The sequence below is a fragment of the Ixodes scapularis genome, unplaced genomic scaffold, assembly GCF_016920785.2.
Source record: "Ixodes scapularis isolate PalLabHiFi unplaced genomic scaffold, ASM1692078v2 PGA_scaffold6__148_contigs__length_123643588, whole genome shotgun sequence".
Taxonomy (NCBI): Eukaryota; Metazoa; Arthropoda; class Arachnida; order Ixodida; family Ixodidae; genus Ixodes; species Ixodes scapularis.
The window spans coordinates 27,698,968-27,723,403 of NW_024609881.1; the positions used below are offsets into that span (position 1 = coordinate 27,698,968).

At 44.8% G+C, this 24,436-nt stretch overlaps 1 protein-coding gene and 1 long non-coding RNA gene across 5 annotated transcripts; one reads left to right on the top strand and one right to left on the bottom strand.

Annotated features, from left to right (window-relative positions):
• The first annotated feature begins 2,120 nt into the window (after nucleotides 1–2,120).
• Nucleotides 2,121–18,391, top strand: LOC121046026. Of its 4 annotated transcripts, none has more exons than XM_042286105.1 (3): nucleotides 2,121–2,536; nucleotides 3,191–7,590; nucleotides 8,399–8,916. In XM_042286105.1, exons 2-3 carry the CDS (start codon nucleotides 6,733–6,735, stop codon nucleotides 8,453–8,455), a joined length of 915 nt encoding a protein of 304 aa, XP_042142039.1. In that variant the 5' UTR covers nucleotides 2,121–2,536; nucleotides 3,191–6,732; the 3' UTR covers nucleotides 8,456–8,916. The 4 variants fall into 4 exon arrangements, 2 of the variants coding, with proteins under 2 accessions (XP_042142039.1, XP_042142038.1); XM_042286104.1 differs by having other exon boundaries at nucleotides 2,129–2,536; nucleotides 5,636–7,590; XR_005797963.2 differs by lacking the exon at nucleotides 8,399–8,916 and adding an exon at nucleotides 16,719–18,384 and having other exon boundaries at nucleotides 2,130–2,536; nucleotides 5,636–7,590.
• On the bottom strand, nucleotides 8,644–23,731 carry LOC120837500. Its single transcript, XR_005714914.1, has 2 exons — nucleotides 23,464–23,731; nucleotides 8,644–9,349 (listed from the first exon to the last, which is right to left on the bottom strand). It is a non-coding gene; the product is annotated as an uncharacterized LOC120837500 (long non-coding RNA).
• Between the last annotated feature and the right edge of the window lie 705 nt (nucleotides 23,732–24,436).

A 24,436-nucleotide genomic window follows, 5' to 3' on the forward strand; every position in this document is an offset into this window, starting at 1 on the left:
CGAATACCTACACTACGTTTATTAGAACAACAGACCACAATTTACAAGATTTGTACCACTTAAAAGAAAAATAACCTCTTTGAAGGGACAGAACGAGCGGGTTGGTATGGATAGTAAACTTGAGGAAGAAAACGAGAAAGGACGGACAAACACAAAGTTTGTGTTTGTCCGTCCTTTCTCGTTTTCTTCCTCAAGTTTACAACCTCTTTGACGTCTTGCATTCTTCCCAGAATCTCTACACGGCGGTAGTACATTTGACAAGGCATGTCAGCCAACCTCGGGAGCTGTTGCCTGCGCAACAAACGCGAAATTTAAAGCGCTGCTAGGCGCAGACAGCTATATTAGTATGAACCACAACCAAGCCGGTCGTGCAATGAACTCGTTCAAGGTACGCGGTGCTGCAACGACCCGCACACGCAAAACAAACACTAGGCGGCCGTCCGCTCCGCTAACTGTCTTGCGCGTCGTGGTTTTGCGTGCTCACGTTGGTTACGCCCACCGTCAAAGTTATATCTTACCCAAACATGTTCCTCGAGGTTTCGGTGTTGTGATGGACTGCGACATCTGTCTTGAAAACCGAGGGCTTCTAAAAACGCCCGAATGCCGGTGCAGAACCCGCCGTTCCGCTTCTGCTACCGAAGGCATTCGAGGTGCTCGTCTCACGTAGCTGTGCTGACGTCTCGCGGGTGGTATAATTAACAGGTGGCCTTTTCTTGCCGGCAGGTGCTCCTTCCGACATCGTAAAAACGCGCAAATGTTGAGCGTAACTGGAAATGGAACCAACGAACCAACAGCCGACCGAGGCGAGCTCACGACAGTTACAGCGGTTCAGCGCTGGGTCAGCTGGGTTCAGAGCCATTAGGCCTACTAGATCGCTGGAGCCGTGAGTAGGTTAAACATTTAGGAACGTAAAGTGTGTGCAAAATATGCGTTGAACTGATTGTTTTCGTAATTAAAACGAAGTAAAAATTGTTTCCGCAATTAATGCCTTCTTTTTAAAAAAAAATCCCGTCACATGTGCCGAGCGCTGCCGACGAGAGTACGCTTTACGAACTCAGTTTACCTGAAATGGCATTTCGGTTGAATGCCATTCGAGTTGCCGTGTGACAGTGCCTAAATGACATTTACACTGAATGCCATTTGGCGTAAATGCCATTTTAGCTGCCGTCTGACAGGGGTATAACTTTTCAATCTTATTAGACACATTTCGTTTCTAGTTTATCAGCATCGAGTACAGAATCAGAAAAAAAAAATATTTTAAGAAATAAAGTATACATCTACCAATAAAAAAAAAAATTTTCCCCACCCATACACAATTCGAAGTAATTTTTTTGCGATATAAATCAAAATAGATATTCGAATAAATAAACAACGGAGACTTGGGTCGGCTTGCTCCAAGCAGCGTGTCGGCTCAGACTGACTCAAGAAAGCGCTGTCAAGGGTAGCGCTCAAGCTTAAATCGTGTCTCATGCGCCCGCGCACTCCAAGCTAGGCTGCCCTGCAACAACTTTTTGACTGGTTCTTAATTTGCACCGAACCTGAGCGCACTGAACGTAGTAACTTAAAGAAACTTTTCTTCTCTCAAATTTCGCTTTATTTTAAAAGTTATAGGCAAATTAGAATGAAAAAACAAGCAAAAAATAACCTCCTTATTGACGTCGTAAGTCCTGGCTTGAGTGGCCGTCAACTAGAGGAGGAGTAGTAAGCTCAGCGAGCGCTCACGGCTGCCGCACTCCATGTCGACGGCTCAAGAGGGCGCCACTAAAGCACGTGTTGGATAGGCTGTATGAGGCGGGCGGCCAGGGCGGCTCGCATCGCATTTGCTGCGCGATTAAAGACTAATTCGGCATACCACTTCATTGGCCACAAACGACAGCAAACACGGGGTAAAGATCAGTTCAGAACGGGAGCCACTTGGCGCTGCCATACCGCCAAATGGCCAAATCACCAGCCAAGCTCGCGCCGAAAGCCTTCGGAACGCTCGGAACCGGTCGAGTCCTCGAACCGGTTTACGACCGCAGCGCCGCCGCGTACATCCGGGACCTTTCTACGCTCGCCGTTCGTCGAAGCCTCATCCCACTGCGAGCGCCTATCCAGAGATCTGCCCGTGCCTAGATCTGGGGACAACGCCAGCGTAGGGAAAACCGCTCGTAGGGAATCCGTTCGCGTAGTGGTGATGATGATGATAGCGTCACGTATGACTCGCGCACTGGCGCCCTGGCGCCTCGCTGTTTTCAACGGTTCTCAGTTTGAATTTCGGATGTGGTTGCTGGTTGCTCCGTAGCTTTTGTGCATGCTAGCGGCATAACGCCGACCCAGATAAGTACAAGTGCATGATTTGTGACATGTGCTTCAAGAAAATCTACAACCTAAAGAGGCACCTAAAGGAGGTTCACGGGGACGCTGACACGAGCTGGATCACACTGTCCGCTGCCGCCTTGCATGCGATCTGTGTCCAACAGCTTGCTGCGCCACTTTGAAGCGAAACACGGGATCGTCGCGAGGCGTGACAAGTTAAAGTTCAATTTGTTGAAAGGTAAGTGCGCTCGCTTAGTTTTCTACCTTTTCTACAGAAGAAAAATCAATAACAATGCCTACCACTGTTACAAAATACGGTGTGGGCCTAGAGCAGAAAATATATAATTCAAGCTCTCGTTTAAAGACAAAAAAATTTGAAAAGAGACGACAATTCATTACCACAAATTTGCATCCGCACCAATGGTGACTATTGCGATTGCACAGAGGGATAAAATACACTCGTTCCTCTAATAGCACGAGCTGCCACATGAAATCCCAGCATATGTTGAAAACATTGCAAAAGAAGAGGATAAGAACAGAAATGGCAACAAGCGTTACCATCTAGTATCGACTGACTGTTTGATGCGTGCTAAGAGAAGTACGAGAAGAAAGTCGGTTTGTTAATTTTTTTTTTTCTTTCCTTTTCTCTTCTAGAGGGTTGTTCATCTTTCTAGAGCATCAAAATGCAACACTGCCTTTCTTTGAATCTCAAAGTGCCACATTCTTTTCGATAGTGCCACTTGTCCTGTCCCTCTCTCGTCTTTCGTGCAAATTGTTTTCGAGATGTTTAAAACTTGCTGTGCGGTACGAGTTTATTCTTTCGTTCCCCTCTGAAAAGTGCTTTCAAAGTGGTAGTTTGTGATGTCGTATACAGAGCTCTTTTGTTCTGCAGGTGCACAATCCCCAAAAAGCTTGCACACCAACTGCACTGATCAAAGCTATGCAACTCAGAGTACTCCTGGAGAAGTGGCAATCAGTTCATTGCATGACGGTTCATCGACAGCTCAGGTTACCTTTTTTTCTGTAATAAGCTGCATGAGACTGTCACTGCGACAGTCCCATGCAGTGTCGGTAAGGTGGGTTAACATTTTTGTAATGAGCCGCCGCGAAGCGGCGTGAACGCAGGCAGGCAGGCAGGCAGGCTTGTGGGTGGGTTAATACATACCCCAGTGATACACGCAAGACGAAATGTCCCTACAGCATGCAATTCGCATAACAAGCATCAATGAAACGATTGTGTTGACAAAACGTGTCCATGAAAAGTTGTCCGCGAAACATAATTTTACGAAGCGAGTTTCGATGAAATGAAAGGGACCCTTTATGGACTGGCATGCGCTGTGTAGCCGGAAACCCATATTTGACGTCATAAACGGTGAATGTGAAACATGGCTACCTTGCGTTTGCCAACAATTTTGCACCAAATAATTGTCATATTTGGATTCATGGGGTAAAACCAGGCAAGAATTGACCTCCAACTACATTTTAGGAACCACTTCAGCTTTCTTTAAGCCATGTTACTTTACAAGCATGACTTTCACATCAGGACATCAACAGGATCGCCTCCTAAAGCACACCTGTGCATGGGAATAGCCATACTTCCAGTGTATATACCTTATAACATCCTGAAGGAGTATTTTACCACATGCAATTCATTTAGCACTGAATTGTTTGTGTGGTAACATACTTCCTCGTTACGTTAGGTCGAGAAAGAGTTGAATGAATGTCCGAGCCCTTTTTAAGACAAAATAGAATGTCAATTTTTATTCCTCGAGCCAACACTTGTTCTCGTGCACTGACGCTAAAGCTTGTGGATAGTGTTGCAAGTCGTGTTGCAAGTTGCACCAGGGAACGGTGACACTATAGCAAGGTAGAACAAGAGGTTTAATATGGCGATCGGCTCAGAGCCAGGTACGTTCTAGCCACGGGCGCAAGGCACGAGTTCATGCGCACGATCCGCGGAGCTCTATCTGCTCGGCTGCTCAGTGTAGCCAACATCTCTCCCATACAGAAGAGTCAAAGTCTCTGGGGAGCCTTGACGCATCGGCCACTTCTCGTGTGTGAATGAAGATTGCCTTCACATTCTGTACGTGGCTCTTGAGCATCTTCGCTGTCAACAACTTCCGCATCCCACTTCTGACACCATGTTGCAAGTCGTGTTGCAAGTTTCGCCAGGAAAGGTGACACAATAGCAAGGTAGAAGAAGAGGTTTAATATGGCGATCGGCTCAGAGCCGGGTACGTTGTAGCCACGGGCGCAAAGCACGAGTTCATACGCACGAGCCGCGGAGCTCTATCTGCTCGGCTGCTCAGTGTAAGCTTAAGCACATAACCTTAAGCACATAAGCTTAAGCACAAACCTGACACACCTGATTGTAGCGGCTTTGGCCGTTGCCACAGGTATGTATGATGGGAGTATGGCTACCTGGGGAGTGAAGTAGAGGGGTCACAGTGTTACCCTAGTATCCCGGGAGATAGCCCACCTAAAATCAAGAAAAAAATGGCTCAAATTAAGGAGTGGGCTCACTTGCAGTGTAAAGCAATAATAGCTCTACTTGCCAGTCGGCAATGGTTCATTATATCTTGCCGTAGCTAACTCGACACAATAACTAGACACATGATATCCCCAATAGCTAACTAAAAGAAAAAAAAGCAAATGAAGCCAAAAACTGGGGTGGCTTACCTTTCGAGGCTGGGGCATCTCTCAGAATTTTACGGTAAGCATATATCTCACGTCTACAGTTTACATGGTACCAACACACTAGGGTTTTTCAGCTGCTCTTGTGACTGCCACTATAATGAGACTTGACTCTTTTCTAGGGGTGTATGAATACTTTAATATCGGAATACAAATCAAATAGTAAGCTCTCGGATAAATCGATTCGCGAATAAAATTCTTAGTGTTTGGTTAACCGTAGATTTAAAGTGTTCTGTGAAAGATGCGCGGTCCACACGGAGCAAAAGAAACTTGTGCTCCCTCTCCGTTGTAGTGCGCACTTGCATTGAACTTATGAATATGCAAAACATATTTTAGTTTGTGTTTTTTTTTTTTTTTTGTCCTCCCGTCACTCACATAGCAGGTGCACTTGCAAACACCACACATGTGGGGAGCAGTGAACCTGTTCTTGCAGACCGTAGTGTTTTGGAGTGCACCTACTATGTGGGCATTGGAAGCACGAAAAAAACCATGGACTGCATGCTACAGCTAAAAGTCTGATTGGGATGTACATTTAGTGAAACAAACAAGATGTTTTGAAGCAGTGGAGTATATGATGTGACTGAAATACCACTCTTAATTCAGGCCATTTCATTTTAAGCTTTCTTTCTTCTCTGCCTGCCAGAATTCAGTGACTGGAGGGAGGCTAGGGATGGCAGAGAGCATGTTCGCTTCATTCTCCACGACGGACCCAAGGGACGAGATGAGGGTGTCCTGAAAAGGTATTACTACTGCCACCGCTCTGGATCATTTCAGAGCAAGAGGTAAATGACAACTGAGAACCCAGGGCACTTGTAAGACTAATGTGCAATGCTTAGCCACAATTCAAGCTACAGGGAAAGATGGCAAGGTGACAGTAGAGTACCAGGCAGAACACTACGGCCACCCGAAGGAACTGAAGCACCAGCGCCTCTTTACGACTGAGGAGGAGGCTTTAGCTGATAAACTAAAGCAAGGCATCCCCGCCCTTAAAGATCTGGTAGACGCACATTCTTCTGCTGGCAGTGAGATGGGCAGGCTACATTTACTCTCAATGAAAGACATTGGCAACATCTCCGTCAAGCATGAAATTCTGACGAAAGAGCTACGGCACTGAACAAAGTCAGATTCTTCAGTCCTGTACTGACATGGAGGAAGGAAAACAAAAAGAGAGCTTTGAGCTTGCCCTGATGACTGTCCCTCAGAAAGAACGCCTCACAAAGCTTGGCCCCAAGTTTCTGTGCATTGACTACACTCATAATATAAATGGCCACAATCTGCAACTGAACACTCATGACAGCTGCAGAAGATCACTCAGGCATGCCATGCACATATTTGATCTCAAAGTAACTAGGCACCAAGGCTATGAAACGCTCCTTAAAGCCATAAAGGTAATGCATGGGAGGAAGTGATGGGCTGTGCCCAACATTGGATGCTCTGCTCGTGGCATGTAAGCCACAACTGGGCTCTGAAGTTGCAGTCAGTCCAAGATATAAGCAAACCCGTGACCGTCTTTGCGACGAGTTGTGGGCGCTGAGAAATTGCAAATATGAGGGTCAATTCCAACGAGCTCCGACAGGCTTCCCGTGTCAGAAACTAAGTGAAGAGACTGATCCAAAACTAATTCAACAAGTACACGAGTTTCTTCAGTACTTCGGGCACTACCACGGTGGCAGAGCCTAACAGTGGGTGCTCTGCTTCAGAAAGGGCATTCCTTTTAATACTACGAACCTTTTGGAGGCAATGTACAAGGACCTGAAGTCACGCTACATGCATGGAACTCGCAACCAGAGGCTCGACAAGCTGTTGATGATCCTCTTCGAACTGAGCCGTGACCGGCTTTACAAGCGTCCCAAGTCGCTCGTAAAAGGAAAAACGAATCGGCATGATGCAGCCCTTTTTCGGAGGCACCAGGAGGGGATGAAAATTCCAGCATCAGATGTAGAACATCTGCAAAATGGCAATGGCTGGCTTGTAAAGTCTCAGTCCCAGACAGAGAGAAGCTACCATGTTGAGAAGGGCGACCCCCGCCAGAGTTGCGTGCTTTGTTGCAGGGACTGTGACATCTTTATCAACAGTTACAAGTGCACTTGCAATGACAGCCTGATTTCATCATTGATGTGCAAGCATATTCACGCAGTAGCTTACCTGGGGCTTCATGTGACGACCGTGGAGGAGGCCGACACTGAGGCAGGTGTAGAAATGCCATCAACAACACGTGAAGCAACAGGCTTTACGTTAGATGATGAGCCACAGTCCCTCTTGGATGACATTCGGCAGGGTATTGAGGTAGGGATGGAGAAGACTCAACCAAATTCAGAGGACAACATATGTTTAACAATAAGTGGACTGAACAAGTCCCTCTCCAGGAAGAAATTGACAAGCTCCCTGGTGTTGAAATACCATACCAAGGCCCAGGAAGTACTTGACTCTGTTCCAGATGAGACTTCTCCAAAACCTAGGGTAATCCCTCACAACAAAAAGATGAAAAAACAACCACGGTACTTTCCCCCCCAAAAAACGCCCTGGTTCTGGTCCCATGCATGGCAAACCTCCCACCAGCTTGGAGCAGCAGCACATCATGTAGGGCCTTGTAGCCAGGTGAGTTCCTACGGAAGGAGCAGCATCCGCTCAGCTCCATGTGAATGTTCCGAGCATGTCTTTGCTGGCCCTCAAGGAGCATGACTACTTTGCAAATCAGTAGTCGTGACAATTGGACTACAAAAAAGGGGCAGTATTCTTCTTGCAAAAAGGAATGGCGTGTTGGACAGCTTGTACTTCTTTCCACTTTGGAGAATGTCACGAGAGGCTCGAGCTAAAGGCAAGAGGGGCATCTCTTACCATCTTCCAACAGGTTACGTTAGGCGAGGCATTATATGCTGACCTTAATCGTAACGCTTTTTTAACAACCAGGGATTGGCAATTTTATTTCAGTTGATACGGAACGGTTGTCTCTAAATTAACGGGCAACCATAGTGCCTCGAAATGCTCGTTTATAAGCGTGCCCCTCGCTGAAACCGGCACTTCTTTTTTAGATAGTATTACTGCACGAGAATGTGCAGCTTTTTCCGCTTTGGAGAATGTCAAGAGGTGCTCGAGCTCGCCATTCTCCAACAGGTGGCTTATGTTATCAGCTGGTCTTAATTGGAAAAGTGTTTTAAAGGCCAGAGCTTGCCAATTTAATTTCAAATTTATGCGGACAGGTTACCTCTAAGTTAATGTGTAACCATAATACCTCAAGTTGCCTGTTACATGCTTATTTTTTATTTTGCATACTGCTGCACGGGAATGTGACAGTTGCAGTTCCCGCTACATACCAAATTATTTTAGTATGTGACTTATATGCTTTAGGATATAATGGTTTTCTTGCTAATGAGTGCCTATAATCACTGTTTCATTGTTTTGTGAGCCAAGAGGGAGTGACCACTGGCAACCCAAGCACGAGGGTCTGCTACAGGAAGCATAATCATATAAGTCGGCCCTGTGTGCACGGGATAGTTCGTAACGGGCTAGGTGAGATTCAATTGCCAGCATTTTAAAAAGCGATAACTCAGAGGAGAGTAAAAGTACAAGCAAGCTGGTGAATTGCAGACGAAAAACTGAAACACCGGAAGGAAAAAGACACGAAAAAAAGGATGACACACACACACCGTCTCGAACACAGCTGAAGGTTTATTCTAAAACCACACCCTTTTATAACGGTACACCACAGTCAACGCCAAGAACCCTCACACCAAGTCACACACCCAGACTGTCAGCAAGAGCAAACAAAAGAAATGCACTCGACGCTTCCATATGTGCCAAGGTCAAGCAACTGACAAAAAAAAAAAAAAAAAATTGCATTGGTCAAAAAGTTTGTGCTTGCTTGTGAATCACCATCGACGAGACACTTACACAATTTCCAGCAGAACCAATACTAAGAGTTTCTTCTACCACGTGTTTGAACTGATCTCGCTTGGCTTATCACCATGGTGGCCATCCAATTCGGATGACAACTGTTGCAAACTTGTAAATGTACTACAGTTTCTGAATTTGGGGATTACAGGAGAACACACCTTTTGTGCTCCATGATTTGCTCATTAACATAACATCCAGTTTAAACTATGTATGAAAACCCAGATGCCAAAGGAATATTATAAACACTACCATATTGACATTCAGTGGCAGTATTCCTATGCGTTTCCCCGCAAACTTTTTCTACCTCTTGTGAAAAGAGTCGACCTACTTTATCTGAAGTCTTCAGAAGCACGTTCTCATGGTCACTCTCGTCGTCGTCTGAGGCCGTCTTGTCTTCACAGGCAATGTGAGACTCACTCTGAAGACAAATTCGGGATCTTCAGCATCGCTGCCGTCCGAACTGCTGCAAGAAACAGCTCTTTTTCTGGGGACCATCACCGCCATTAGCATTCCTCATGCGTGTCGCCATTTTTAAATTCATGTTGCCAGGCCAACAACTGCTGTCAGGCTAAACACATTGCAAAAGTGCAAAACGGTTTGTTTTTTCCTAGCACCTTTTTAGGTTGAAAATAGAAACCGAAACCAATTTTTGAACGTAACTTGTCTTTGACGCAGAGAGCAGCACAGCATGAGGGTGGACGAATGACTCGTCATTGGTGATATTTGTACAAACTAATAATGTGCACAGCTCGGACCAATGTAATTTAGCACACAGGTGGAATATAATTGTGACATTGTCTGTCCCTTTTTTTCCCCTTTTAGAGCGCAGCCGGGAACGGGCTTAGGGGCCCGTTCCCGGCTTGAGCGGCGTCGCCGTCGGCGTAACCAAGGTCATCCCAAGGTCACGTGACACCCAAGGTCACGTGACTCCCCAAGGTCACGTGACACCCAAAGTCACGTGGCTCCCCAAGTCACGTGACCCCCGATGACGTCATCAGTGACGTCACTGATGACGTCATCAGTGATGATGACGATGCAGATGCCGGTGACGTCACTGATGACGTCATCGGGGGTCACGTGACCCCAGGGGTAACGTGACTTGGGGACCCACGTGACTTTGGGTGTCGCGTGCCCCTGCGTGTCACGTGACCTTGGGGAGTCACGTGACCCTTGGGGAGGGGTCACGTCATCAGTGCCGGTGACGTCACTGATGACGTCACTGGCACCCGCATCGTCATCATCAGTGATGACGTCATCAGTGACGTCACTGATGACGTCACCGGCATCCGCATCGTCATCATCACTGATGATGTCACCGGCATCCGCATCGTCATCATCGCTGATGACATCATCAGTGACGTCACTGGCATCCGCATCGTCATCATTGATGACGTCACCGGCATCCGCATCATCATCATCACTGATGACGTCATCGGTATCCGCATCGTCATCGTTACTGATGACGTCATCGGCTTCGTCACGTGACCCCCCCCCCCCCAAGGTCACTTGACCCCCCCAGTACCCTTCCCTCCTCCTCCTCAAGAGCTGCGCTCTAATTCGGCGTTACAGGGAGTTGTAAACGGCTTTCACGTTTTTTTTTTACCACAGTCCACAGTCTTTTTTGACCAAAGTGTCAACCGTCAACTTGCCTGCACTAAAACTTTTTTTTTTTTTCAATAAAATTGGCAATTTCTAGCTATATTATTGAACAGAGCTCACCTTAGTAAAAAAATAAAAGAGAAAAAAAAACTTTTGTCTTTAGTTTACGTGTGAAAACCAAATTACATTTTAGGCCACTGTCTATTTTGGCAAAGGGAGACAGATAATACATAAGCCAAGTTTACTTCCTTCCCATTCCCTCATTTTTTTAGTCGTAATAAATGCCACGGTGGCCCAAAAGGCTGTTTGATGATATTGTGCCAAAAGGAGTGGGCAATCACTAGGGTGACCAGACGTCCCGTTTTGGCCGGGACAGTCCCGTTTTTGAGGTTTGCTTTTACCGTCCCGTCTTTTTGTCCCAATAATGAATCATATCCCGTTTTCGTAGGAGTGCATATATAGTCATGAAATTGGCACTAAGCGAACTGAAGCAAACCGAAAATATGCCCACTCGTTACAACTATATTTTACAAAAATAACCGTAGGTGCTTTAAAATATTCACCTCGAGAGAAAAATTTAGAACTGTTCTTGCCCACAAACACTTCTTCTCTCGCGAAGACGCGTGTGTAGAAATATATATATATATATATATATATATATATATATATATATATATATATATATATATATAAGTTACTGACTATAGCACGCATGTAGAATTTCGGTTGGCGACACTGCACTGTTTTTCGAAAATGCCGAAGAAACGTACGTGTGTGTTCACCAATGGAGGACCCTTGTCAAGAAAAACATTGAAATTAAACTAGCAGGGGAACTCTCCAGGTCTCTCAGAGATAGTTGCAAGTCTTTAAAGAGATGAAAACAGAATGTATGCTGCGCCGAGATTTCTCGACTCGTGGAACAGGCTCTGTGCTTCTCTGGAAGCACGTTTCCAGTGGAGCGCGCCTTTTTAATTATGAACTCCATGTGGATATGCGAGAAGTTTCGCCTTCTTGTCTCAACATTGCGAGCAATGATACTTGTGCGGTTGAACTTCCCACACAAGTGCGCAGACCTTTACAACCGAGTCTTGCACGATAAAGTCCTGCTTAGAAAACTTCCGTCGTCAACAAATTACGCCCACTCCAACGAAGGACCCGAAGCAGGACCTTCCAAATGAGTTCATGCTACCGAAGTGCAATATCCGAACGTTATGAAATACGACAAGTTATTTCCTTAAATTTTTCTTCCTCACTCAAGCTTTAGTACCCCCCCCCCCCCCCTTTCCCGCCGCCGCCTGCTGGGGTGTCCCGTTTTCTACCCTGAGGAATATGGTCACCCTAGCAATCACCCATAAAAAGTGTTGTTTCCTTAGGTGTGGGGGGCTCAAACTTTTATATAATTACTGCACCATCTAGATCACTTCTGTAGTAAATCGTAGCACGATAGGTCAAGATAGCAATTTATGCAGTTCCTTCAAAGGGTTATGCGCATTTATACTTGTGCTGTATTTTTACAGATCAAGAGACTTGTATGACTGAATCATGCCAGCTGTGTACTAACTTGTTGAAGGCGCCACATAAATGACGACATAAGCCATTGACTTTAGTGGCACCAACTTTTTGTCAAAGTGCCCATTAGAATTGTCAAAGGCAACGCTATCAATGCAGTTTGTCTGTACCACTGCCGTTCAAAGTCCGGTAGCTAGCCCAAATAGTCTAGCATCACATACGAGGTTCGTTGGCAGAAAATGCAAGAACAAATGAAGTTCAGGCACCTTGTGCAGCCTCACCAACAAATGTAGACCACATACTGCAATGGCAAAAACACAGAGCTCGGCCGCTTCTGTCCACATACCTTCTGCGCGTGCGCGGGTTTCCCGTTGTGTTGATAAACAAAGCACGCCGCACGTCGATGTATACACTCTGCCAATTTGTAATTTATATGATGAAGGTTTCTACAAAACTAAAACATATTGGCTGTTGCTGAATTGTGCCAAAACATTAAGGGTGATTTCAAATAAGATCGATCAAGGGGTGGCTGGTCGACATTTTCAATTCAATTGATATTTTTCTGTCATTGCTTAATATCCCGTGTTTGCAACTCCAACGCCCCATACGTGGCAAGGCAGTACTTCCAGGATGGCAGAAGAGACGAAGATAGATTCTCCAGGATTTCACGTGCACCTGCTTGTTCACGCTTGTCACTACGCTAAAAATGACTCATTTGTGTACAAATGTGAAGCAGTTAGGGCAGGATCATATTACAGGTGACGGAGATATTGATGCGTGGTAGAAAAACGAGCATACTGATATTTAAAAGTTGGAGAAACCCCAACTTCCGAAGCTTTGTGTGTGAGCGCGTTTTAGACACCAACCACGTCACTGTTTGTGGCAACATATTTTGGAGGGTGATGAAGGTACTGTGTTTGCGCTTTGCCTGGCCATTAGTGCTCTAAAAAGTGAGCCGTGCACGGTGACCATCAAGCTCCAGAACAGCAGCGTTCACAGTATTGATGTCTTCGTGTCACAGGCTCGCAACTCGCTGCTCACCTTCTAGGTTTTAGTGTATTGCAACACATGGATCAAACGGCTGTATGGTTATAGGAAGTTTGTTACCGCAGGCTACCTTGCGGTGTAGCATTGCAACCGGAAGCTCGCACTGCGCCTTTCAAGAACAATTTTCAGCTCACGCTGGAGCGTTGCCGTGCTCACGGTAGCATGTCGTAACGCTATGCTGAAACTGTCTATTAACATAATTGGGGTGTTTAGGGGTTGTATTTATTGCTCTATCAAAAATTTATATTTTAATATATCATACACTTTTTGTACCGTGTTGCAACGTTGCTGTCCCTTGGCAAAACTGCCCATTCTAAGCTCTCTTCAACGTTACTAGATTACCTCAGTTGTGGAACTCTCGTAGAAGAGGGTACCCCCCCTCACTCGCTTCAATCCGCCTCCCGTCATTATTCGAAGCGCCATCTAGATTTTCGTTTACGAACTGTGTGCTCCATAGAGTGCTGTGGAACTCTATTTAGACGCTGAGCTTCAAAACACATGTATTTCGTAAAATACACTGCAGTTACCATAGCAGCCATGTCCATTTATTGTTGTAACTCAATATATAGGCTCTAAGCATCCTAAAAAAAACCTGAAACCACATTCAAGAGCAGCCGATTTCCCTAATAAAAGTACATTCAAAGATTTTTCCGCGCCTCTCTTTCTGCATTGTGGTGCAGTACACTAGAGGGTGCCACCAGACAGGAAGGCAGCAGGGGAAGGCACATGACAGTAAATCACGAGTGACGGTTTCCCGGCGGACTGACTTTTCGAAGGCGCGCATGGTGGCACCCCCTGGTGTTCTGCGCCATGGCGCAGAAAGAGGGGCGTGGCGCAATCTTTGATTGGACTTTCAATGGGGAAATCGGCCAGCCTTGAATTTAATTATGGGTTTTTTAGGATGCTTAGAGCTTATAGATTGAGTTACGACAATAGACGGTATCAGAATCCACTTGAGTGTCCCTTTAACAAAATAATTTGTAATGGTTACACCCACCATGTCTAAATAATTTTCTTTGTTTCTAAAAAGTATTAGTCTTCTCCTGGTGTTATTGTTTTAGTTATTTAATTTTAAAGATGCCTGCTCCAATAGTGCGCGTGAATGCGACCGTCTACCTTTATGTGATCTAAGATTTCTCGTGCGCCCAGATTCTTTTTCTGATGAAAAATAAACATGTTTATTTACACCGGACAATAAAAATATCAGTTGACTTGAAAATGTTGACCAGCCATCCTTTGGTCAGTCTTATCCCAAAATCACCCTTAAATTGTCCAAAACTGCACCAAAATACCTCCAGAACTTTTTTTTTTTTTTTTCAATTTTTTTTTTTTTTATATAATAAGTTTTTGCTGCGATACATGTTTTACTTTAATGTGGAATTTTCTGCTCCTAAGCTGCTCCAAAATGTACATGTTCTCCTCTTGAGCTGCTCCGAAAATTTTTTACAGAATTTGTTTTAACTGTCTTACTTAGTCATGGGCAGTAGCTATACTCGGGCTTACCTTAAAAGGACACTGCACCCCCCCCCCCCCCCTCCAATATTTTTTCTTTCATTTTTTGCCAGGCGTTTGAATACTATTTAAGTAATATTTTGCTACAGAGAAGACAGAATTCACCGACACCGTGAACGACAGTTCTGAAGTAGAGGTCCCACGCCCGTTGTCCGCGAGTCCCACGAAACGTGAAACGACGCCATGTTGAGAATTATGCAGTGAACGCACAGAATGCTTCCAATTGTCTGTGCAACCTTTATTTTTTTTTTTTTTTCAATCGACGCATTTGCAGCTTTTTGGAAGCCACAAAAAATGTTTCATTTTTTTTTTCTACTTTTAGGATTCACTGTGTGCCTTCAATGACCCACGACTTTGATTAAATTTGGTGGTCTTGTCTAAACCTTAGAAAACTGCCTTGGAAAAGAGAGTGAGTGCGACTTGATCGGCAGTTTTCGGGCGAAAAGAAACCGAATTTCGAGCTGCAAATTTTGTTCTAGGCAGTTTGGCTCTCATATGTCACATAAAACTAAAAACCTCGGCGAGCATAAATACCGTCTGAGTGTCCCTTTAAAGGGTCCCTGAAAAGAAAAGATTTTTTTAAACAGTCTGGTTGGGACACGCAAGTCAAAAATCAAATCTTATGCGAAAAAAGAAAATTTTTTTTCTAGAGCAATATTGACGGCGGGAGTTTATTTGAAATTTTGCGTGCAAAGCCCATGAAGTCACGGGTCATTCCGGAATGACCATCTCGGTCGTGAAGGCAAAGCCGGTCCATCTCTACTCCATGTGCCCAAAATGCCAAGAGAAAACAAGTGGAAAGGAGGTAACTGCCGACTAAATGGCGTCTTGTGCCGTCATTATTGGTCTAAACAAATTTTTTTCGCATAAACTAATTTTTTGACACGCGTGTCCCAGCCAGACTGTTCAAAACTAACTTTTTTTTTTCTTCTTAGGGGCCCTTTAAGGTGGATTGCAGCAGATGCTACGAGCCAGCACAACTAATTCTGTGCTGAGTGTGTTGGGCGACCTTCCGGCTTGGCGCAGCAATGCACAATGTCACGTGACACTCTGGCTGGGCGTGATGGCTTCTAGCATCAGCTGCGGTCCATCTTAATGCGAAATGGAGTGTGATTACTAGTAATGCATTACCGGTCAGTTGTTACTTTTTCCAACAGCTTTGAACTGTAACGCGTTACTCTTTATTAGCGGTACTTTGTAACTGTAACACTTACTTTTTTATTGGATAACTGCAACTTTTAAAGTGATGTTCTTTAAAGCCAAGTTCCATGTTCTTTAAATCCGAAAAAGAGGGGGGGGGGTTGCTGTTTATTCTTTTCTTGCAAATTTGATGTTATTCGTTGTCTATTTTTGCTGTTGACCGGAATGCATGCAGGGTTTCTCAGGGCTTGTGTCATAAGAGTGACAGCATATCTATAAGACCCATGGAGTGCTAAATGGCACATGTAGAAACACTTTTCAAAGGAGGAAGCAGCCTTGCAAGCAGATCAGTGTAGTCTGTGTTCAAGAGAACACGAAATGAAGATGTCAAAACAGGTTGTTTGTTGTAAAACTGGTGTTTTTCTTGTTAAAAAAAAACTTGAATTTCTTATTTGCTTTTTTCCACCGACTTTGAAAAACACTTTTTAAGGGTTACTTTTCAGTGTTTGCCGTCATACCAAAAACCTAGAACTTTACCTATAGTACATTGTTTTGAAATAACCTTGTAAGCCACCCAGGGGTGTTGCCGTTTTGGTGCCTGCCACCTGAGCCTTTTTTTCCCTGAACACTCATCATAGGTTAATTCTAGCTCTCAAGGAGGGAAGCACCTTCAATCTGTTGAAAATGCCAAAGTATGACAGGTGAGCAGCAGGTAACAAGTGGTGAAGATTGCTCATCTGGACAGAATGTTTTTGGAGTCGAATTCGAGAGAAACATTTTTATTAGGTTTTCATTTGGCTGCCCTTGCAACAAAAAGCTTTTTAACCTTACCTTGATCTTGTGTTAAACAATGAAGCTATTTGTACTGGACCCAGTGAAGTATATGTGATTGAATAGAGCTGGAGCCATTGGAATGGGAAGGTCAAAGTCCTGTGTAATTCAGTTCACTGACCATTGCAAGAAAATGTAGCATCCGCTGGTGGATTCTGTGACCTTTTGCTACAGCAATTATTGATTATGTGCAGGTACCTGGACCTCGAGACCGGTGACCTAGGAGATGTCAGCAAGGCTACAGGGTGATTTGCTCACCGCGAGGCTGTGCAATTTAGTGGCATGGAACTAGTGCCTCATTTCGGAGATCTCCATGGCGAGGTGAACAGTGGTGGGGCAAGAAGTTTATTGGAAGGTTTTGCCATGCCATGGTGATCAACATTCATGACAGGTTCATCTGCCAAACTAGCTACGCAATAGAGGCAAGCCTGCTAAGTCACTGGGACATGGATGCATTAGTCGTCAGTGTGTGGCGCAGAGGACTTCTAGGGATAAGTCCAGGAGACGAACGTGCAATATTTATATTCTGTCTATATTTTGGTGAACCAATGTTACTGTTGACATTTAAGTAAAGGATATTTCGCTTGTGCGGCAAAAGATATGTCAGGTGTATAATGAGGTCCCACAAAAAATACCTATGCTTCGTCTTGAGCTATGTTCATAGAGACATGGCAAGGGGGGGCCAGAAGACTGATGAAAGTTGTGCCAGTGATGGTCGCAGTTTGGGAGATGATGCGGATGGCTATGTGATGGGGTGCTGTTACCTTTGATGGACAACTGTTTCACTGAGTCAAACTGTGGCAGTGTTTCTGCTCTCTTGAGAGGCAGCATGGTAACGCATAAACACAGTGACAGATTTTACTTTAAACTCAAAATGGGGCACAGCAATAAAACACTTGCTTGCCTCATCGAGGCACGTCTTCAAATGTGAACTAATATGTTGTCTTTTCAGTACCACCTTTTCTTTTCTTTTTTTTTTTTTTCATACTTTTTTTTTTTATGTCTAGGCAAAAGAAAAGAATCATGTTAAGGTCCGTTCACACTCTTGCAACCGAGTACGACCGAAAGAGACGAGACCGGTTTGTAAGCCTTTTCGGACCTCTTAGGACCGGACGCGCTGCAGTGGAGCTGGTCCTAAGACGAGACTTGTTAAAACCTCTTAAAATTTCTTGGGACGAGGGAACACGTTTTGTAATTTTCCAGGAAAAAACCGACCCGTGGAATACACCTTTGACGAAAAGTTTCGATTGCTACGTGCAGGCGTCGATTTTTACGGTCCATTTTAGATCGAGCCTGGCGGCTTAGACCACCCTTTATTTGTAAAAGGTTCATAAAATTGTTCACTGCAAACGCATATCACCAATCTTAATAATTAATTAGTCATATTTTGACCAGTGGAAAAACCACATCTTTATTTTCACTCGATTTGGGTATGTTTACGATAAATATTGAGCGAGTAAAGTACAATTAAAAAATTGGGTTTGTAGAACAAGTAATAAATAACGGGCCAATTGGTTACGGACGCTAGCAATTGACTCCGTAAGTGTGACGTCATGAGTCCAAACAAACCGTTGCTAGGGTCGATGTTGACAAATACATGTGGCTAGGTTTCGCTACGAAAACCCGACTGTTCAAAAATCAGGAGTAGGATTTAAACTTCTAAAATTCACAGATATAGAAAGCTTGAATGTCTTGTATGTTTAGACAGAAGTGTGCAAATAATCGCTTGTTTCTGGAATAATTTCAACTGCAACTTCCGGTCCTCAAGATGCCTGCAGCGGACTACGAATACAAGAAGTATGCCGTCTGCCACAAACTGGCGCCATCGTTTGAATCGTGTGAATAAAGACTATATTCTGATATTGTATTTGTTTGAAATATAATGACTTTCAGACACTTATAAGAATTCATAGTGGGGTGCGATGCAAAATATGGTTTATTGAAAGTCCGGTCGTCGATCGAGATGATCGTCTGCTAAAAGACTGCATTGCACCTGTGAGAAAAGCACTTCAGGCAACCGGTTGAGATCCTAAATTTTTTTGGGGGGACTTGCGCTATGTGAAAGTGCTTCATAGCTGGTTGTAACCATCCCATGAAGAAAGGTTCTTGCAGTTTCTTCAGATTCCCGCAATACCCCAAAGCGTGAGAGAACTGGATAAAAACCATAAGGTGAGTACATGTAGCACTGGCGGACAGTTGCCTCGATGTAAAAAAAGGGCCAAACCAACCAAGAGCACGTAAAACCCATATTCTGTTCGGTCATATTGTTTGAAAATATGGCGGTATATTTATATCTTATTACTATAATATTGATAAAGTAGTTGCATGCAAGTAGTAGTGAGAGTAAAATCCAGATCAAACTTTCAGTAGTCTTAAAGGCCCGTTCACACTCTTGCGACCGAGAGAGACCAGACCGGTTTTTAAGCCTCTTGCGATCTCTTAGGACCAGCTCCGCTGCAACGCATCCCGTCCTAAGAGATCACAAGAGGCTTAAAAACCGGCTTGGTCTCTCGGTCTTCCTCGGTTGCAAGACTGAACGGTGCTTAAGGCCTGTTCACTCTTGCAACCGAGTACAACTGAGAAAGACGAGACTTGTTAAAACCTCTTAAAATTTCTTGGGATGAGAGAACACACTGGCGCCATCTATGCGGCGACTTTGGAACTGCATTTAACAAGAGCGAAGGTTTTGCGGTATTTCCGAGGTCAAATGTGCGTACTACCTATAAGAAAGGCTCGTTTATAACGTTGACAAAAGTTTTTCGAGCCAAGAAAGAAAGGATAATGCACGACAAATAGAAAATATGCCGGACCGCCAAGTTTACACTGCTACGCAATAGATGGCGCCAGTGTGTCCTTTCGTAAGAGGATTCAAGAAACCCAGTTTTAAGAAGTTGCAAGACTGAACGGGCCTTAAAGGGGTTATGACACAAAAATTAAACGGATAGATTATTCTTGAAATGGAATGCTCATAGACTACTTAGTATATACACCAAGTTACGCATTTTCTAGAGCTCTGATAATTGCAATATTCAATTTACGAATTTTTATAATTTTCATCTGGCGACCAGGCAACACTGCTCAAGTTAGTCGCACCATGGTGTCCATAAACCACGTGACCATGAACACTCTCTCATTCTAGGCGCCCCCATGATCGCCCAAGCTCTTCTTGTCGCGGTACGAACAAAACCGCTCAAACAGCTCGGTAAACTGAAAGCTATTCTCGCTCTCGCCCCCCGTCCAGTTGACCTTCCAGCCTGCATGCGCCTGCGAGACATTCCCGGACGACGGTGACCACGGCGAACTCGTCGTCGCTGGAGCTCGTCGCCAGCGGGTCGCAGTCAAAATGAACAGCTTCCAACATCTCTTGATAGCAATCACTCTCATCGCTGCTGCGATCAATGTCGAACACTTCGACAAGGCGATCGATGCCGTATACGTAATCGTCACAGACCGGATGCTGAAAACGTGGAAGGTAAACGAGGAAGCTGAGGCTCGATACGCCAAGAGAGCCAAGTCTGGGAGTGCGTGCAATTAGACAACACGCTGGAGGCTGGCTACGTCATCAGCCTCCAGGCCCGCCCGGATCTGCCCCTCCGAGATGCCCGCATATAAATCGATTTATCCACGAAATTATCGCTCCTTTTTCAAAACAAATTTAGCAGGATTATAGGAACATACAATGGTTCCTAGCAGTATAGTTATGAAATATTTTATTTTTGGCGTGTCATAACCCCTTTAAAAATGTTATGGTAAAACGGCGTTGAGATGTATGCCTGTGTCCATGCGCTATCCGGTTATTTTGTTTATGCTTATATATCTACCTTTAATGACTTTTTTTTTTTTCATTGTGCTCTTCATGTGTTCTCCTGTTTGGACTAGCTTTTTTTAATTTAGTACAAGTCTCAATAATAATAACAATAATAAACGACTTCCCTCGAAGGTGTAAGATTGCTGGCCTGCACTACGCCGGTAATGCACCTCGGGTCGTTGTCGTAACTGATTTGCATGACGTGGGTAGATTTTACAGCATTTTTGCACCTCCGAACAAAACTATATTCTTCACAATGAAAAAAAAAAAAAAAAAGGCACATTGCCGAAGTTTTTACGGTCATGATGATGCACTTGTTTTCGTCACTGGTTTACAGAAGCAATTCAATGAAGATGCCCGCTGCAACAGAGGTAGGCCAGCAAATCTATCGTGTCGTCTGCTACCAAAGCAAAGCGGAATGGCTTTCCTCGTCGCAATACGACACAGAAACGACAAGAACATCTTCATAATTAGATATCAAGAAGTTAGATTGCTTACAAAAAATTTACTTGTAAGCAAAAGTTAAGCCTCATGTGGAGTCTGCATGCATTAGTCTATAGCAACGCCCCTAGCAACGGTTTGTTTGAACCCAAACGACATGTTGTGACAGTTTCCCCGCAGACGCTGGAGGCCTTTCGAACGAGAAAAAAAAAAAACTCGTTTTTACCAGCTTGCAGCACGCTGAGGTGTCGTCTAACGTGCAGCTGTTGCACTGAAGCTTCCTGATCGCCTTGGAAATGGATTAAAAGTATGCTGTGTCTAAAGGTACGTCGGACGTATCTGGAACGAGGAGTCTAAAGGTACGTCGGACGTACCCGCAAGTTTGAGTCTAAAGATATGTCGGACTTATTGTAAGCGCCCCAATTCTGTACAAGAAATTAGAGATCAGAGACATGCGATATCTGCTCTCCATCAAGGCCAAGCGTCTGAAACGTCGCTTGTTTCCTTTCCCCTTTTCTTTGCTCGTCTTATCCACGCTTTTAGTTTTGTGCCCACCTTTAGGTGCCGGCAGCACACCACCTTCTGGTCCCCAGCACTCGGTTTCGTCATCAGTTGGTAGATGGCGGCACACAACGGCACTTGCGCTACCGCGCAGGCGCTGTAGAATATAGGCACAGGTAAGGCGTTGTGTGCTCTGTTTTTGTTTCGTCGCCGTTCGTTCGACTCCGTCGTCCGACTCGCAAGCGCACCTCGTTTTTGTTTTTGTTTACGTGGTTTAGCCCATATGTTCAGGCGTTCATAACTTTGCTGTCCACCATGAGTGCGAAGAGGACTTCGTACACAGTGAAGTTAGAGCGAACGGTGATCAGGTATGCGAAAGACAACGGTAACCACGGCACTGCAGAGCATCTGCGATACCGTGCGATACGGTGGAAAAGACAGCGGGTGTAGGTATTCAAGGGCGTCGCGATCCGTAAAAAGTGTTCGGGACGGCGCAATAATGCAAAAGTCGACATTTGGAAATTGAGAAGAAAATTCGTGAGTTTGTTTGCAGCTAACTGGACAGGGCCACCGAGGACTCGTCGAGTCGTACTGAGAGCAACTTTTTGACCGTGGTGCGCGGTGAGAATTGACGGCGAGCAGGTTAATTCTCGTCGGGTTATTTTTATTTGTTCTGCGACTTTTTTCTTATGAATTTCCTATAATAAATTGATATTTCTTGCACAAATGTTGTAATTACGGAGCATTTCACGAAAGTAAGCACCCCCCCCCCCCCTCGTTGCACATCGCGGGTGTAAAACGAAAGGAGTGCATAGAATGAACTAATTACAGTAGCAATGAGAAATAAAGCTGGAATGAAAATCGACAGTGGGGTCTCGGTGAGGCATGCTATGACCCGCTGTGATACGACCTTTTCCTACCGCGTCTACGTCCGACGCATCTCCCGGTTCCGCGCATGTCCGTCATGCATCTTAAAGGCCCGTTCACACTCTTGCGACCTCTTAGAACCAAGTTCCTTGAAACCTCTTACGACGAGAAACCAAACTGGCGCCATCTATTGGGTAACAGTGTAAGCTTGGCGGTCCGGCATATTTTCTATTTCGCTCGCACATTATCCTTTCTTTCTTGGCTGGAAAAACTTTTGTCAACGCTATAAACAAGCCTTTCTCTTGGGTATTACACACATTTGACCTCGGAAATCCCGGAAAACCTTCGCTATTGTAAAACGCAGTTCCAGGGACACCGCATAGATGGCGCCAGCGTGCCAGTGTGTTCTCTTGTCCTCAGAAATTTTAAGAGATCTCGTCTCTCTCGGCCGTACTCGGTTGCAAGACTGGGAACGAGCCTTAAGGCTCCAGGGTTCGGATACGTCCGATGCACCTTTAGGCTCCTTGTTCCGGATACGCCCGACATACTTTTAGAGTCCTCGTTCCGGATACGTCCAACGTACCTTTAGACTCCTCGTTCCGGGTACGTCCGACACGTAGCTTTAGACACAGCGTTAAAAGTATTGCTACATCTCACGCGTCCATCAGGTTGAAAACACGGTAGGTACCGGGAACCTGGGGTGCTATGTTGCGCTTTTTGCACTCCCAGGAGACTTGGAAGAGGGAAGTGACGTCAACGACTAGAGCAAATGCAGATTGGATGTTGACAGAAGAAAACAAAATCAACATACAATCTGCATTTGCTGCGTTGTTGACGTCACTTCCCTCTTCCTAGTCTCCTGGGAGTGCAAAAAGCGCAACATAGCCCCCCTGAGCACCAGTATTAACGTGTCGGAACGCTTAAACGCCTGTCACCCGTCGTACCTAAGTAACTGAAAAAGAACAGTGATCATATTCAACTCGTCTACGTCCTAATAGGCGCCCAATTCGGTTAGAAAGTCTCAGCGCACCTCCCGCACTTGGTAGCTACGACCGCATAGTAGCTCAATATCGTAACGTGATAAGCGAAGCGCTTTCACGTAGCCGAATTGAGGTAAGAGATCTTCACTATCTTCAGTTTTAATTTAACGTTTCGAATAACCATGTTCCTCGCACAAGCTCCGAGGCCTGTACGCGTGGAATGCCCAATTCGGCTTCTTGAAACTAGTAGCTCCATACGACGGTGTAGATGTTCTTTTACAACGCCTACACACATGTAGATGTTACATGCTTACTGCATTCGCGGGACACGGGTCTACTTACCGATCTCTGAGGGCTGTAGGTGCGACGACGAAGATAACAGCGGGGAAAGGCGTCATCAAAACTTAGAACGCAAGGAAAAAAATGCATGGTGAACCGTTACAACATGGCGCCGGGACGTTTGTAAACATACTCTCGTTACCGTGCGCTGGTTCCCCGGTTTCGAAACAAAAATGCGTTTTGCATAGTTAAAATTATTTTCGCAACGTAGATAGCTTGATCATTTGAGTATATATATATTGTCATTTTTTCTTTAAGTTAAATTGAGAGCTTAATGACTTCGCAATGAAGCACACTCTCATACTCTCGCAGATCAGCATAGGTTTGCTTCACCGAAAGACACCGCTGTATTGCAGGGAAAGGTGCTCGCTGGCATTTGCACAGGTGAAAATGTCCTGTCCAAACACCCCTTCCGAAAATACAGTAAATATGCACTGTTAAGGTACTGGTTGTGGGGGTGGCTTGTCTGTGGCCAGAAAGGCACACAGGTTCAGTTGAAAATGATTATTATGGGATAAAAATAATGGAAAGCAGCCTCAGACACAAGGATGAAGTAAAGGCACTAACACGACAAAACAACAGATGACCTTCAAGTGTAGTTTATTTTATGAAAAGGAAGCATTTTAGTCTTATTACATTAACACAAACACGCATGCCAACCAGGCAGCTGGCAATCACAGGGATAGAGCCTCACAATGTGGCAGTGCTAAACTCCAATTTATGAATAAAGATTCTTTTTTTTTTTTTTTCACTTCGTTTTGTAGCAGAGGCTGTTTTCCATTATGATTAGTTTCGCTCTTACCAACTAGCCCAATCTACCACCCTACTTCAGCTCATTATGGGGGACTAGTTACACTTGAAGGATCTGCAATGGCAAGATGAATGCTAGCGAGTTCATTTCATTGCCAGAAAATTGATGGTGTTGTCTCAAATGGTAACAATGCACGCTCATGAGTGAACTGTGTGAGACCATCAA